This window comes from Macaca fascicularis, chromosome 9 (assembly GCF_037993035.2).
Source record: "Macaca fascicularis isolate 582-1 chromosome 9, T2T-MFA8v1.1".
Taxonomy (NCBI): Eukaryota; Metazoa; Chordata; class Mammalia; order Primates; family Cercopithecidae; genus Macaca; species Macaca fascicularis.
Window position 1 is genome coordinate 1,597,221 of NC_088383.1, and position 16,976 is coordinate 1,614,196.

At 49.0% G+C, this 16,976-nt stretch overlaps 1 protein-coding gene across 1 annotated transcript in view; it reads right to left on the minus strand.

The window, feature by feature from the left end:
- The window catches only part of ADARB2 (adenosine deaminase RNA specific B2 (inactive)), a 527,763-nt gene that overhangs the window by 74,822 nt on the left and 435,965 nt on the right, over positions 1–16,976 (minus strand). The window contains exon 4 of the mRNA XM_005564500.5: positions 951–1,065. Within this exon, the coding sequence (XP_005564557.2) occupies positions 951–1,065 (115 nt within the window). The remainder of the gene's footprint in view (positions 1–950; positions 1,066–16,976) is intronic.

Genomic DNA, 16,976 nt, shown 5'->3' on the forward strand with positions numbered 1-16,976 from the left:
TCTCACCCAGTTACATTGTGAGGAAGCAGTTTCATTTTCATTTTACCAGGAGGCCCACACTGGGAAGATTACACAGCCAAGACATGGCACTGGGTGCTGGGTTCCAATATTCCCACACCCAGTAAGATTGGAGAGGACCCTGCCGGCCCAGCATGGTTGAGAACCATGCCAGTCATCTGGTCCTTTATTTTTCAATATAAATATGTTTGTATGTCAGGTCGATGGTCTTTTTCCGCCTTAGATTTTGCCGGCACATGCAAAGCAAGCGTGTGTGTGAAACTTAATCCAAAAGTCAGTTACTATTTTACAGTAACGACTCTCAAGTGTGTGAGAGTGTAATGAGTGTGACAAGGAGGTCATTACACAGTTGTGAAAAACTTTGGAAATGGAAATGGTTGAATTCAAATAACCCGCTGGCTTGTTATTAATAGGTTGGTGGCTTGTTATTTCCACAGTGCTGACTCATCAAATTTAGCCCTCATTCATTTTCCCCATCCTGGCTGACTGGAGATGCCGCCTCCTTGGCTGTCAGCATGCCCCTCGCAGCTGGGTCACCCGTATTTCTTAGAGTGGAATTCACTCCCTGGGTGTTTGGGATGGGGAATCTTGGCAGAAACGAGAGCGTTCCGGGGTGGGTTACACCCCATCGAGAGGGACTCAGGACTCTCAGGAGACTTGGGTTCTCCGGAAGGGACTGGCCAGGCCCCCCAGAGATGGGGGATGTTTGTGCAGAGCTGGGCCCTGGCAGCCTAATCACAGCACCATGGTCAGGATGGCTTTTCCTGCTAATACGCTCTGGCCACTGATCTCTGTGTATCCTATAATATTTTGTCTTTCTTTGCCACAGCTTGGTGTGGAAGAGAGAGCCTTTTGGCCTCCAAGATCAGGTAGATGCTAATGCTCCTTTCTTTAGAGATGAAAATGCCCACAGGAAAAGAGGAGGTGGCTACCTTTGGTCATGACGATTCCTGCCAGAGCTTTGTGGCGGGCGTGCATGGGCGTGAGGTCCATCGTCACCTCGCGGAACTTCTGTGTGACCAGCTGGGATATGGAGTCTGCGAATTCCTGAAAGACACAAGCACAGGCCTCCACGTTGGGCTAAGCAGGTGCCGCAAAGGATGATGGGCACTGTCCTCCCCATCCTTAGCCTCATCCCCATGTGGCCACACTTGGGCCTGCTCTCCTCCCCTTCTCACAGCCTTGTCCCCCACTGGCCACACGTGGCCTCTCTCTGGCTGTGCCCCCAAAACTCAGACTCATATTGAGTAGCTTATGAGTGGTTAACCTCAGCGTTGCTCTCAGCAGAAACCCTGAGCTCTGTCGACCTCCCCATGGAAACAGTGTCCACTTCCCTCTCCCTGCCTCTCAGAGCAGCGGCTGGAGGAGTCTTTCAGGGAGGAGGAGGGGATTTTTACAGGGATGAGGGGCCACCAGTCTTCTGAGTATTCCAGAGCCAGCGTCTACACAGCCGGCAGTCTCAGGCTGCTCTCCTGGCTAAATGGCTGGCGCTGTGGCTCACTCCACAACCTCTTCTCACCTTCCTGCACATGCACCAGATGCACACATTCACATGCAACACACGACGCACCTAGGACACACATGCACACAGGAATATGCACACACATGCACACACAGAGGTACACGTGCATATGTGCACACACATGTACACACATACACGTGTGCCCCTGCACACCCCTTAACATAATTTGATGAGTGATAAGGCGACTCCTGGTCTCTGGAAAGGCAGCACACACAGTAGCATGTGGCAGCCAGAGTGTGGCTCTGTGGCCATCCTTTTCCCGGCTCCTCTGGGCCCAAGGCTGCAGCACTGCCTTTTCCTTGACGTGGGACCCCAAGCTTCTCACTGGGGGCAGTATGGCTGGCATAGCTGTTGCAGGCCTTGGAGTAGGGAAACCTGGTTGGACCCTCAGTTCTGCCACACAGGGGCCTGGGTGAGTCATTAACACCTCAGAGCCCATTTCCTAATTTACAAGCGAATCATCTTCATTTCCACTTATGGTGTTTTTGTAAGGATTAAATGTAATACGGCATCTTAAGTGCTCAGCGCAGTGCCCCACACTTGGTAGGAAATGCTCAGAGATGACGGCTGTGACTGTTACTCTTATTATTTTCATCATTATCATCGTCTCCCCCAGTCACCACAGACATTGCCCGAGCCTCTGAGCAGCAAAATCAATTCATCATCTCATCCATGAGGCAGGAAACAGTCCCTTTTTCTGATGGACCGGGTTTCCGCGTTTCCACCAGGCATGTGCTGATGTTGATACTGTGCAGTCTTTGGGCCCAGTTTCCACACTCCCACCAGGCGTGTGCGGACGCTGATGCTGTGCAGGCGTTGCTGCTGATAAGGTCAGCTCTCTGATTAATAACGATAAGAAAGATAGACAGTGTTTAAAAATCCCACTTGTAGGCAATAAAACATGTTTGTGTGAAAACAGCCCTGCCTGCCAGAAGCGAAAAACCTGCCACAAAACAACCTAGCCCCTCTCCCTCTTAATTCTTCTGCAGTAAAGGGCAGAAGTGCAGGGCCCGGTGCAGTCTCCTCTGCTCACCCCCGGGTTTGAGGGCCCCGAGCCACTGTAGCCCGTAGGTGATGTCAGCTCGTTTTCCCACTGTGCCGTGAATCCATACGGAAGCCCCACATAGGACAGATGGCAGATGAGCTAGGCTTCCCCTGAGGGGCGCAATGCTGGCCTGAGAGGGAGACGGGACCCCGACCTTTCAGGGACTGCTGTGCGCCTGGAGTCTTCCTGGGTGCTCCCGGCCAAGGCTGCTCCCGGCTGTCCTGTCTTTCATGTCTGGAATCAGGTCCAGAGAGGGAAACCTGTGTCCTGGACACCCCATGTGCTGTGTCCTGGAGTTGCTGGAAAAATACCCTTAACTGGGGGTCTTTAAACAGCAGGCATTCATCCTCCCACAGCTCTGGAGGCAGAAATCTGAGACTGAGCTGTCCAGGGACCATGCTCCCTCCTGTGGCTCTGGGGAGCCTCCTTCCTGCCTCTCCCAGTTCCAGGACTCCGGGCGTCCCTGGGTGGTGGCCGCATCACTGCAGTCTCCGCCTCTGTCCCCATGTGGCCTTCTCCTCTGTGTCTGTGTCTGCTCTTCTGCCTCTTGTAGGGACAACTGTCATTGGATTGAGGGCCCACTTGGTCAATCCAGGATGAGGCCATCTCGAAGTCCTTAACTTGAGGATATCTGCAGAGAACTTTTTCTCAGTCACCGTCACAGGGTTGGATGTGTCTTTCTGGGGCCACTGTTCAACCTGCTGCACCCTCGTTTACTCTTCCAATGCGTGCTGTCAAGGGAGAGCATAACTCTTAATTTTTTTCTTTTTCTTTGAGACAGGGTCTCTCTCTGCTGCCCAGGCTGGAGTGCAGCGGCACCATCACGGCTCTCTGCAACCTTGAACTTTTGGGCTCAAACAATCCTCCCACCTCAGCCTCCCAAAGCACTGGGATTACAGGCTCCAGTCACTGGACCAGGCCCCTGTGATAACCTGGTCTTCCTTGGTGGCCAAATCACACACAGTAGCCATGAATGACATCCACAAGGTGGTTGGCAGGCGGGAGCCTTCGTGACAGTCCTTGATTCTCACCTAGAAGGCTGGCGCTGCCCACTCTAAAGGTCAGGCCTGGCTGTGAGGTCGTCCGGCCCCTCCCTGTGCCCCCCACGAGCTTGCACGCTGAGCTCTAAGCCGGGGTGGAGAAGAAGATGCAGGGGACAGAGGCCCACAGAGCCCTGGAGCCCCGAGAGGCCTCAGCTATCACCTCGGGCCTTGAGAAATCAGCTTCTGAGCACCGTGAAAGCGGGCGAAGGTGACATCGGCAGCCCCACCACAGGCTCCTGCAGGGCGTGCACCGCCAGTCCCATCCTGCCAGGACGTCCTGCGTCTCCCAGGGGAAGCATCCAGGCACAGGGTTGACGGGGCAGCCCTGCCTCTGGGACCAGGTGACGGGTGGGACCTCTGCCAGGCCCGGGACTTGTAGGCGCCAGCAGGTCTGGGAGATGGGGAGGCTGGCGTTGGGCCTTGACTTGGGGTGCTCATCCTCACCGGCCCGGTAGAGGGGACGGGGTACTGAAGGGCTCCCCGCTGGGCAGAGGGTCTAGAAAGCCTTGTCTGAAGCTGCTGTCTGAGATGAACCTTGAAGGAAGAGTAGGAGAGCTTCCCTTTCTCAGGTGACAGAATGCAGGCTGCTCTCCCGCCGGTCGGCCCCACGGCACATGGGCAGGCGAGGGCAGCACGGATCAGCTTCACTGCACAGGCGTCCTGGACTCCAGGCATGGGGACACTTCCCCAGCCTGGGCGGTGGCTGTGGCAGCCTGGGGTCCACATCTGCCCCACGGGGTTCACTGTTGTTTCCCGCTCTGGAATCCGATTCTGGGTGATTCATGGGTGTTAATGTTGATTCGAGGACAGAACTACATCTTTTGCTTCTAAAACAGCTGTTATGGTGCCAGCCATCTGATTCCAGCACCCGCTGTGCTCCGGAGTTATTCCAAATGATGTGTGTAGCTGTTTCTTTGTTTTTTTTTGTTTGTTTGTTTGTTGGTTTTTTTAGGATGAAGTTTCGAATGTCTAAGAAGTGATAGCTTGTCCAGCACAGGAGGACTCTCTGTGTCACTTTGTGTCTGCCTGAGGGGCTCCAGCACAGGACATCAGAATGGTCCCAGACCAATGAGTCATAACAGTGCGTGCAAAAATAGATTTCACTGTGGAAACCGAGGGAGTGCTCTGTCCCCTTAGAGATGGGAAGACACACAAACAGTGACAGCAGGGACTCATTCTGAGCAGGCGCATTACCGGCCCAGGAAAGTGCCAATATTATCCTTTTTAGCTACTGAAGCAACGTAACCAGTCACACGGCAGGGGGTGGCAGAGACGGGAATTACCCCAGCCGTCTTGACCTTGACCCTTGCACTGAACTGGTGACCAGATTGCTCTGAGGACAAGCAGGATCTGAATTCAAGGATGGCTGCAGGCTTTTCTGCCTCTGGGTGCAGGTTCGAGCAGCCACGGCTGGGACAGAACACGGGCGAAGGTGGCCGGCACCCTGAGAAGGCAGCGGCCCTCGGAGGGGGGCCCGTGGTGGAGCCTCGCCACCCACTCTCCACACCCTGCAGGCCTACACACCTGCCCTAGGCTCCTACTATGAACCAAGCAGCCTGAGCCTCGGCTGCTCCCTTGTGGGGTCATTTGAGGAACAGCTGGGGTGGAATGAATCACATTTGGTTTGGGTGTCAGCATTTCCACAGATGAAGGCCTCCTCGACTCACTGGGGAGGGCTTGCATGGCCAGCAGATGCCAGGTGGACAGCAACGCTCAGCCTTCTTCCAGAGTGACAAGAGCCCCTGGCTGGTAGAGACAGCCTTGAACTGACAGAGCTGAATGGAGACATTGCTGGCTGGACAGTTCCACCCACCCCAGCTGGAGGAGGTGGGAGGCACAGCTGCCAACCGGGAGGCCATGGCACTCACGTGTGCACATTCAGTCCTGCAGGATGACTCCAGGCAGCGGCCATGGCACCCTCAAGGACATGGCACTTCCTCTCCCCAGGTCCACACATTTCCGACTCCACAGCCCGTTTCTTCCTTTCTTTCTTTTTCTTTTCTTTTCTTTCTTTCTTTCTTTTTTTTTTTTTTTTTTTTTGAGATAGAGTCTAGTTCTATTGCCCAGTTTGGACCTCAGTGGCCCAATCTCAGCTCACTGCAACCTGCACCTCCCAGGTTGAAGGAATTCTAGTGCCTCAGCCTCCTGAGTAGCTGGGACTACAGGTGCGTGCCACTGTGCCTGGCTAATTTTATTTTATTTTGTATTTTTTAGTAGAGATGGGGTTTTGCCATGTTGGCCAGATTGGTCTAGCATGCCTGACCTCAGGTGATCCTCCCACCTTGGCCTCCCAAAAGTGCTGGGATTACAGGGGTGAGCCACCACACCTGGTCCTTTTTTCCTTTTTAAAATTTCAACTTATATTTTGGGTTCAGTGGGTACATGTGCAGGTTTGAGTGATGCTGAGGTTTGGTGTACGGGTGACTCCGGTAGTGAGCACAGTACTTGGTAGTTAGTTTCTCATCCCCTTCCCTCCCTCCCCCCAGTATTTTCCAGTGTCTGCTCTTCCCATCTTGATATCTGGGAGTACTCCCATGTTTAGCTCCCACTCGTGAGAACATGCGGTATTTGACTTTCTGTTTCTGTTAATTCGTTTAGGACTACGTTCTGTAGCTGCAAAGAACATGATTTCGTTCTTTTTTTTAAATGGCATAGCCTGTTTCTCAATCCATTATGTCCTGCCCTGCCTCAGTCTCCAAAACTCCTTCCTAGGACCAAAAGGTTTCCTGTTCCCCTGTTTGGAGGTCCTCTCCCTCATCTGTAATCCACTGCCTTTAGAACTCCAGCAACATTCATGTAGGGGCCGATTCATGTTTTTTCCTGCACGATTACCTAACAGTTCATGTTTTATGATGTGACTCCCATGCAGTGCTGCATCTGTGGCTGGGAGCATGGCTTGGATGCGTTTTGCATTTTCATGGTCCTGCCATAGCACCGTGAGTGATCACGGCTGTCATCAACAGTGGTGTACCTCTCGGATGAATGACTGTGTGTATGGATAAGTGCAACTCTCAGGGATAAACTGTCTAACAAGTAAAAATTTCAGAAAAAAGTTGGTTATTATTTTTTTCAACCAGTTATTATCAGCATTTTTTCCTCAACCTTATCACACTGTCTTCATCTGCTGGGACTGCCGTAAAAGAATACCATAGACTGGGCAGCTTAAGCAACGGAAATTAACGTTCTTACAGTTCTGAAGCTGGAAGTTCAATATCAAGGTGTTGGCCAGGCCAGTTTCCTTCTGAGGCTTTTTCTCTTGGCCTGTGGGTGTCGCTATCTTGTCATGTGCTACATGACTTCTCCTTTGTGTATGCATGAAGATTGAGCAGGACCAGACTCCGTGGCATTATTTGTTTGTTCGTTTGTGTGTATTTGAGACACGGTCTCACTCTGTTGCTCAGGCTGTAGCACAGTGATGTGATCATAGCTCACTGCAGCCTCAACTTCCTGAGCCCAAGTAATCCTCTTAGCTCAGCCTCCCAAGTAGTTGGGACCACAGGCACAGGGTGCCATACGTGGCTAATTTTTCAATATTTTATAGAGGTAGAGTCTCACTATGTTGCTCAGGCTGGTCTCAAACTCCTGGGCTCAAGCAATCCTCCTGCCTTGGCCTCCCAAAGCGCTGTGATTACAGGTATGAGCCACCGTCTCCGGCCCGTGGAGTCATCTTTAATAAGGACACTAATCCACTGGATCAGCTGCCTCAACTCCATTACCTCATTTTGCCTGAAGTACTTCCTTAGGGTTTTGGACTTGCTTGGGCCCTGCCACCTTTTCCCTGTTGCCCCTTTCTCTCTCTTGGAAAGGGACGTCTACTCCATGCCTGGCTCACTGTTGTATTTTGGGAACATGGAACCTGTTTGGGTTCCGTGGTTCACGGCTGGAGAAGAGAGCTCAGCTTCAGGGTGGGCGAATCGCACCATGAGTCCCATCCATTCCTGATTCAGGTGATGTTTTGTTGAAGCTCTGGACTTCACAGCTTAGCGTTGATGCTGGAATGAGTTAAGACTTCTGGGGCTGTTGGGATGGGATGAGTGCATTTGCCATGCAAGAAGGACATGAATTTGGGGGAGGTCAGGGACAGGATGTTCTCAGCTGAATGTCTGTGGCAGCGCCACCTCTTTGGCTCAGAGTGAGTGAGCTCACTCTCTGGTGTCACCTCTTACAAGGACACTAATCCCATCAGATCAGGGCCCCACTCACGGCCTCACTTAACCTGAACTACTTCCTTAGAGGACCCATCTCCAAATACAGCCACACTGGGAATTAGGGCTCCAACATATGAATTTCGGGGGACATGAACATTAGTTCCATCGAACAAAACATGATGTCACCTGAGCAGCTCCCTTTCTGAACCCGTGTCATGCATTAGCCTGGTGGGTACACCTTAGGGGCAGGCACCACTTGCTCTCTGCCCCTCATAGGCTTTATCCAGAAACATGTGGACATGCAGGTGTGGACTGTCCCTCTCCTTCCTCGACACATGACAACATCTCCTTGCTTCCAGCATCGAGGAGGGCTGTGTGACCAGGGCTGCCTGTTGAATGCTGGAGGAAATTGTGTTTGCCATTTTTAGGTGTGGATCCTGAAATTCCTAAGTGATGCTGTGTTCACCTCTGAGGCTCTTTTCCTCCTTTTCATCAATCCCCTGTTTCCCTCTTCCCTCCTTACAAGCTGGATTCAGAGAACCCCAGGATGGAGCCACAAGAGGGTTGGGGCCAGGGTGAAGGAGTTAGCTACAAGCCGAGCACTGCACAGCTTATTTATAGTGCGCCACTGGCTTTGGGGCTGTGGGTTACAGCAACAACATTATTAACTCTGAGTCACACAGGAGAGAAATCCATGAGAAAAAGACAAAGAAAACGTGGCAATCGAATTGAAGACTTATGCAAATAGTGCATAAAGTCTTACAACTTATAAATAGCAAAAGTCTCTGCACCATAACTCATGATTGATTTGACATGTGTGGTGGATCCATGATGAGCTGGTCTATTGCTGATGTCACATGTTCGGTAGGTCCAGATGATGACCTCATCTCCATTTAGGTGCTCTTCAGGCCTGGAGGCAGGTCTTGAGCATGTGCTGGGGGATCCCCAGGCCTCAGGGATTAGCTCCTCCTCACTGTTCTGCTGGCCAGTAGAAAATATTTTTGTTATGAAAGTAGCCATTATTAGGGTCTCAACTATGGAATGCTAGATTTCTGTGTATTGGTGGTTTGTGGATTCAGATATGCAATAGGAGGCCCAGGCAAAGCACCATGCGCTCATATGCTTTGTGCTGGTCGATCCTGGTCCAGTGGAAAGACATGGATTGGATAGCTCCAGCACTTGTTTCTGAGAATTGGTCCAGCTCTCATGCAAGTCCAGCCTTGGTGAAAGATAATTTGCATGATTTCTCAGCATGGTGCCAGCAGGGCTCAGGAGTAGCACCGAGGGGTGCACAGAGACTGTCGCCCCAGAATGACCCAGCATCCTGCCCCTCAGGGGACTGCAGGGTCACATGGAGAGGACATGGCACTAGATTCCTGGGTGACTGCTCTTGCTACACTCCTAAGCCCAGGAAATTTCCATGAGAACTTTTTTTTTTTCCTTTTAAAAAGCCAACCTCATCTCCTCCTCTATAATCCTTTTCTCTTTATTCTTTAAGTTTTAAATTGGGTGCTTGACACTTATATGCAGCATATTTTTCAACTAACATTTTATAAAGGTAAATGTAAAAAGAGAAAGGCAAAAATTTAAAAAACTTTCCTTACTTTGGGTGGTTAACTAATTAAAATGTAGAAAGATTTGTAGTGAGCTGGTTAAATTTTCTCTCTTTGATATTTAACCAGCATGATTTCCCATGACGGCTTCAGCAAGTCTCACCTCCTGGCTGGGGTCCCCATAGGTTGGCATAGCTCAGCTCCAGTGATAACCTCACTGTCTGAGTAATTAATCTCTTTCTCCGGGAAGTGGGGTTAGAATGGGTTGTGTTGGGGTCCCATTTACTCACTGCAGATCTTCTTCCCCTCCCTGTCCTTTTGGGACCACCTTGGTGTTTACATGGTGCTCAGAGACCTGAAATATTTCTGTGCTTGTCCACACAAACCCATCTTACTGATAACCAACATGACTTTCAACACAGATCTTGCTTTTTTGCACTGCATCCTTCCATTTCCCCAGTGAAACCCTTTCCGGGTCTCTCCACAGAACTGTGTCTACTGCACCACAGGTATTTTAAGTGATTGGTTTTTAATTAAATCACATACATGATTGCAGCTCTATGTAGTTTTCCATAGTTGAATTACTGTATGTAAATGACATTGTCATTGATGACATAGGATGTTAGAAGCTAGATAGCAGCTCAGAATTCATATAGGGAGACATACTTCTTTAACACTAGGGATTTTTAATGTTTTAATCACTTGGGATATAATATATACAGTCAACTTTGGTTACTGCAAACCCAACTAATCAGACTTTGCAATAATGTGATTTTCTTCCCCACCTGGCACTTGGTTTACAGGAGAAGCAGCTAAAGTGCTCAAAAATAAGCTTGTGCCTGATTAGTTTTATGCATGCAAATTACAGAATATGCTCATGGGCCTGCAAGGGGTTCATTTCATCTCCTAGGATGGGTAAATGCATTCAGATTTAGAGTTTTGAGAACATGGGCCAAGTTATACTGCATGGTCCCTTTCTAAAATAAGGGAAGAGGGTGCCCATAACCCGGAGGACTGAGTTATCTCATTGTGTATTATGACCAATCCACACCTTTCTGTCGTATCTTTCAATTCAGTGCTTACGTCAGAAGCTCTACAGAGGCTCCTAGGCTGCTCAAAAACCATGTACTTCCTAATTCTGTCCACTTGAACTTGCATCATAGAAGGTAGACAAACCTGTGTTTCTCTATGGAGGTCAAATGCCAGCTCCTTTTTAAAGGCTTCCCAGCATGGGAACCCTTGGTGTCCTACAGCACTTTGAAGCTGTGTCTTTCCTGGCATAATTCGTATGCTTGTCTTTCTTTCTCCTGTACATGTCACACCTGTGCAATATGCCACAGACCTTGTGGACAGGTGGTTATTGTTTCTACTAAATTTCTATTGGTTAATAGGAGTTCTAGCTAAGGTCATTGACATCGTGCTACTTGCCAGACACTTTCTAAATGCTTTAGGTGCATTTTTTCAATTAATACTCATAAACCACTTTATGGTTAAGGGGCTGCAATGATCTCTATCTTTGTTAACAATCCTGTGAATTAATGGTAGTGTGCACAGCTTAGGATACGTGTCCTACAGTGAGCCATCTGTAGGTGCACAGCTTAGGATACTCCACAGTGAGCCACCTGTAGGATACGTGTCCTGTAGGTGGCTCATTGGTGGAGTGTTGTCCATCATGAGAATAACTAGTGTAGACAGCCTATGGCACATGCCCTCCATGTGGTTCATTGGGGAGTGTTGGATCACGAGAATGACTTTTGTAGACAGCCTATGGCCTGTGTCCTTTATGTGGCTTATAAAAGGTGAAGTGTTGTCCATCATGAGAATAACCAGTGTAGACAGCCTATGGCACATGCCCTCCATGTGGTTCATTGGGGAGTGTTGGATCACGAGAATGACTTCTGTAGACAGCCTATGGCCTGTGTCCTTTATGTGGCTTATAAAAGGTGGAGTGTTGTCCATCATGAGAATAACCAGTGTAGACAGCCTATGGCCTGTGTCCTTCATGTGGCTTATAAAAGGTGGAGTGTTGTCCATCATGAGAATAACCAGTGTAGACAGCCTATGGCACATGCCCTCCATGTGGTTCATTGGGGAGTGTTGGATCACGAGAATGACTTCTGTAGACAGCCTATGGCCTGTGTCCTTTATGTGGCTTATAAAAGGTGGAGTGTTGTCCATCATGAGAATAACCAGTGTAGACAGCCTATGGCCTGTGTCCTTCATGTGGTTTATAAAAGGTGGAGTGTTGTCCATCATGAGAATAACTAGTGTAGACAGCCTATGGCCTGTGTCCTTCATGTGGCTTATAAAAGGTGGAGTGTTGTCCATCATGAGAATAACCAGTGTAGACAGCCTATGGCACATGCCCTCCATGTGGTTCACTGGGGAGTGTTGGATCACGAGAATGACTTCTGTAGACAGCCTATGGCCTGTGTCCTTTATGTGGCTTATAAAAGGTGGAGTGTTGTCCATCATGAGAATAACCAGTGTGGACAGCCTATGGCCTGTGTCCTTTATGTGGCTTATAAAAGGTGGAGTGTTGTCCATCATGAGAATAACCAGTGTAGACAGCCTATGGCCTGTGTCCTTTATGTGGCTTATAAAAGGTGGAGTGTTGTCCATCATGAGAATAACCAGTGTAGACAGCCTATGGCACATGCCCTCCATGTGGTTCATTGGGGAGTGTTGGATCACGAGAATGACTTCTGTAGACAGCCTATGGCCTGTGTCCTTTATGTGGCTTATAAAAGGTGGAGTGTTGTCCATCATGAGAATAACCAGTGTGGACAGCCTATGGCCTGTGTCCTTCACGTGGCTTATAAAAGGTGGAGTGTTGTCCATCATGAGAATAACCAGTGTGGACAGCCTATGGCCTGTGTCCTTCACGTGGCTCACTGGACCTGTACAGATACTTGCAGGAGGAAGAGGCCACTTCTGGGTAGGCACTGGGAGTGGGGTAGTCAGGGAAGGCTCCCTGGAAGAGAGTTTCTTTCTGGTCTTTGAAGGAATCACATAATCTAAATTGTCAGGGATTAAATGACCATAAAAACGTAGGAGAAGCCGTAGCCTAAAGCAGTTCAGAGGTGGAAACATTTGTTTCTGTGATAAGAACAAAGAGTAGATCAGCCTGGCCTGAGTAAGAATTTGTGCAACCTAGTTATGAGAAATTAAACTGAAAGGGCCACTCACTACAGGAGAGTGTAGGGTCTTGATTCCAGGCCAAGGAGTTCATCTGTTAATTCATCAAATATTTATGAATTGTGCTTCTCAGGGTCAAGCACAATTATACCTGCCAGGGATACATCAGCACAAGAAACAGGCAGAGATTGCTCCCACGTGAAGTTCAGACGTCACCCAGGCACATGGATGTCCTTTGAGCGACCCTGACCAGCAGGGTGACAGGGCTGGGTCTGCAGCTGTGTGAGGGGCCACATGTCCTGGTGAGGACAGTGATCCAGGGCCTGGCACCGAGGGCACATCTCAGCCATGGTAGGGTCAGCAGTTGGTTGTTTTGCTTTGCTTCAAGCACCCTAGATGTAAGCTGGATTATGAGGATGCTCTCAGGGCTAGGAAGGTCAAACTGTTGCACTATAGCTGTTGCTACCAATGGCTGCCTCCACCCACAGCATGGGCAGCACCCTGCATGGCTCTCGACTGAGATCCCTGCTGGGAACTGTTAACACATTATTTAATCCACCCAACAACTGTGTGAAGAACTGTCCCATTTTATAACAGCAGCAAAAGAGGTTTAGGGAGATTTGGTAGGTCGGCCAAAGGTCTAAAGCAAGCAAGTAGTTGAGGCAGAAATGGGGTTGTTTCAGGTCTGAATCTGAGCTGCGGCAGCCTATCTTCATGGACACTATCTGATGCTCTTTTGAGGTGGATTCCCAGACGGTCTTAGAAAACAAATCCAACCATACACTGTAAATCCTCAAGATAAAGAACTCAGCACATCTGTGGTGTCCAACTCCAGTCCTTAAGTGGGAGGGGAAGGTGGGCCTTAGAGACCCTCATGGTCTGGTCCACCTTCAGTCCTTGAGGGGAGGCACAGTGACAGTCCCAGCGGCAACTCCCCTACAATGTCATGAAGGCATAGGTTGCGGTCCAGATGCCCCAGCTCCTGCAGAAGACAGGTGAGCGGCTGGGGAGGGGCCGAGAGAGGCTGGACTGGGGGCAGGTGAGATGGTGCTTTGCAATATAGAAAGCCCTGCACAGAGAGACTCTAAAACCTGTTCAAAAAAGCCTGCAACAGAAGAGTCATCTGTAGCATAAACTCTTTTTTACAGAGGAAAAAGAGAGACATCGGCTGTACCTGTTATTGTTGGTGATTTAGCCATTTAGAAAATGCCTGCTGAAGGGTCTCTTGGCAGCGGCGCAGGGTTAATATGTCTTCCATGAGTCTTCACGCCTCCCAGGAAAGAGCTCACACCATGGGGAAATGAGCCCCTCCTGTGAACCCTTAAAAAGCAGCTTGGCTTCTCACAGGGACAATGGTGGTAGGTGGGACTGGGTGGGTGGGGGTTCTGGAGAATCGTTGGTGATGTCCTGAGGCTTTGCCTGGAGCCCTCAGAGCAGAGGTCTGAGATGCCTTGAAGCTATGAATGCACAAATGGGCACTGGCTGCACACTGGACCAGCAATGGTCAGAGGAGAGGGTGTGTGGTTTCTCGTTACATGATAGTGACAACCAGGTGCTTCCAGCTCCAGAGTTAAGTGGGGAGTCGACCCCATATTTGATGAGCTGTGCATTCCTGTGGTTAACAGAAAAGCAAAGCAAAAGCCTGCTCCGTTAGCTTCCACTTTTTGTTGCCCACATTTTGCCTGCTGGCTCCGATTACCATGGCAAATTACCAGCATCATTCACATTGGAAAATGAACTTTAAATGGGAACATTGCAAAACTCAAACTTTACTCATTTCCAACACTAATATTTTGAATGCCATGAATAAATAAAATGTGCTCAAATTTGCAGCAGTAGTCCTCAGGGTAAAATTGACATTCAGCCAAAGTGGCGGGATACTAAAATCCATAGATTATAAAGGAGAAAGCCTTTAGTAAATATTTTCCTGTTGAAATCCTGTCTTCGGGTTTATTCCACCGAAAAATCAGAAAGGTTAGATTTGCATGTGTGTGGGGCAACACAGAATCCAGGACCAATGCCCTGAGTCCCCAGGCTCCTTTCCCCTTTGAACTTTGCTTGGCAGTGGGTGGTGTGGCAGTGGGGGCGGGTGGTGCCTCACGGGAGAGAGGGGGCTTGGGAGTGCAGATGGCAGAGGGAGGCAGGGCCAGAGTCCACATGGAGGTGGGACACACCTCGGAGCCCCCTTTCAAACAACCCATCCTGTCTAGACCCGGGAAGTAGGAGAAACACTGCTAGGAAAGTCCAGCCAGACACAAACCAAAGCCTCCAGGATAATCAGAGAAAATGGAAGATGATCTTCCCTGACTTCCATCTTCATATCCCTTTGTGTTTCTGTGGAAGAGGCAGTCTCTATGTCATGTAATGAGCCCTGTTTTCTGACAATTACAATAAAGCATCATTCATTTCAAAATCAGGGACTGGTAAAAACCGATGTCCAACCAAATAGTTCAAATTATCTGACTATTCAATTATTCTAAATCTCAAATTACCTAAAGGCGGATGGCAAATTTGAATGAAGGCATGAAAAGGAAAATCCCTTATTGTAGCCATTGTGTGGTGGGAAAAGCTCTAAACTTGGGATCAGAAGAACTGGAGTTGAATTCTGCCACCATCTTCCCCAGCTGCACCACCACCATGGGGCAACTGGGGTCTCTGAGCCATGGGTTCCTCCTCTGCAAGGGGCATCATAATAATCACCGCTCAAGGCCAAGGCTCTGCATCTTGGCACAGAGATGTACGCCTGCAGTATCCTGCACTTGTCTTTTCAGAGGAACAGTGCTGGTGTCATAGGGGTGTTATGAGGTTAGATGACAGTGGATGGAGGTGCTCAGCCTGGTGCCCAGCACTGTTAAGCTCAGTGTCCGGCACTCAAATACCAGCTGCTGTTGTTATTGCCATTATCATCCAACTGTGTGCAAACATAATTTTTTTTTTAAGAAAAACTACAGAAATAACTCACCCCCATGTGCCTCATCCTTGAAATTAAAGTGTTCTCAGTAGTAACCTGTTTAAAGGGTACATTTTGATACAATTAAGTATGCAGGCACATGCAGTTTTGAGGGGGCATATGTTGGGGTGACCTTTCCTGTGACTCTCTTGAAGTCAGTCTCTGTCTGTCTTGGCTGACTTTGCTGTCGCTGGTGAGGCCTGTCCCCTGCAATGGTGCTCACAGGATGGTCCCTTTAAAAGAACCTGAATAATGAGGTGAATCATAAGGAAATCAAAGCTACATAGTTCGCCTTTTAGAGTTTTATTTTTAATTCACAAATAATAATTGTATATATGTACGGGGTGCAATGTGGTGTCTTGATACATATACACATTGTGGGATTATCGTATCAGGCTGACATATCCACCACCTCAAAGACTTACTGTAGTGAGAGCATTTACAGTCCTTTCTTTTGGCTGTCCTGAAATACATGATACATTATCATTAACTATGGTCATCGTGCTGTGTGACAGATCCCCAGAACCTGTCCCTCCTGTCTACCTGAAACCTTGCACCCTCTGACGGACATCCTAGCCCCTGGTAACCGCCTTTCTCCTCTCCATTTCCATGAGAGTTCTACAGCCATGCACATAGATGCTGGGTAGACTTTGGACCCAAAGCCAGCCTTAGGAGGAAGTTACACATATATCAGCTGTGCCATTTAGTCACTTTTAGTGAAATCATCAGTCTATTTTTGGTGAGGAAATGCTCATCAGTGAAAATGCCAGCTCACTCTTTAATTACATGTACCTTTATTTCTGTTTAAATTGGAAGCTAGCATCTGAGGCAACAGCACATTCAAAGGTTAAGTCAGTGTGCTTTGGAGTTATGCTGTTGGCTGTGTGGCCCTCTGAGCATTGTTTTCTGATCTAAGCGTTCCTTCCTCTCTGATTTCACAGCTTGGGTGTGTTATTTTGTGACTGTTGACACAAACGTTGTCCTTGTCAGAATGGATGCCCGAGGACAAGGACTCAGTCTCACTCCTCACTGCAATCGCAATACCCACTGAGTGTGCATGGAGTGCCCCATCCCAAAGCACACTTGCCTCCGGGTCAGCTTGTGCACTGCTGTCTCTGAAGCCCTGCCCCAAAGGGAAGCTGGAAAGGAGCTGAGGGGGTCTGTCAGAGCCCTGACTACAGACAGGCTCAGCCATGCCCAGAACATCACAGACACCAGTTCTCAAGCATTTCTGCTTTTATTTCACCCCCATCCCTGTCCCCCAGGGAAAAGAATCAATCAGAATTTATTGTGCAAGGCACTGATGAAATACAGGGCGAAATAAGACAAGGTCCTCTACATAAAGCAGCCTAGAATATGAAACAGGAAACACAAAACATCATGTGATAAATGGCAGCTGACATTTCTCAAGGGCTGACTGCATACCAGGTGCTCTTCTAAGTAACAGCGAGTGTCATTTCTGTTCATCTACATGGTAATCCTAAGAGGCAGGTACGATTATTATCCTGTTTTACAGATGAACAAGCCAAGGCTGAGGAAAATAAAATTCCTTGCCCAGC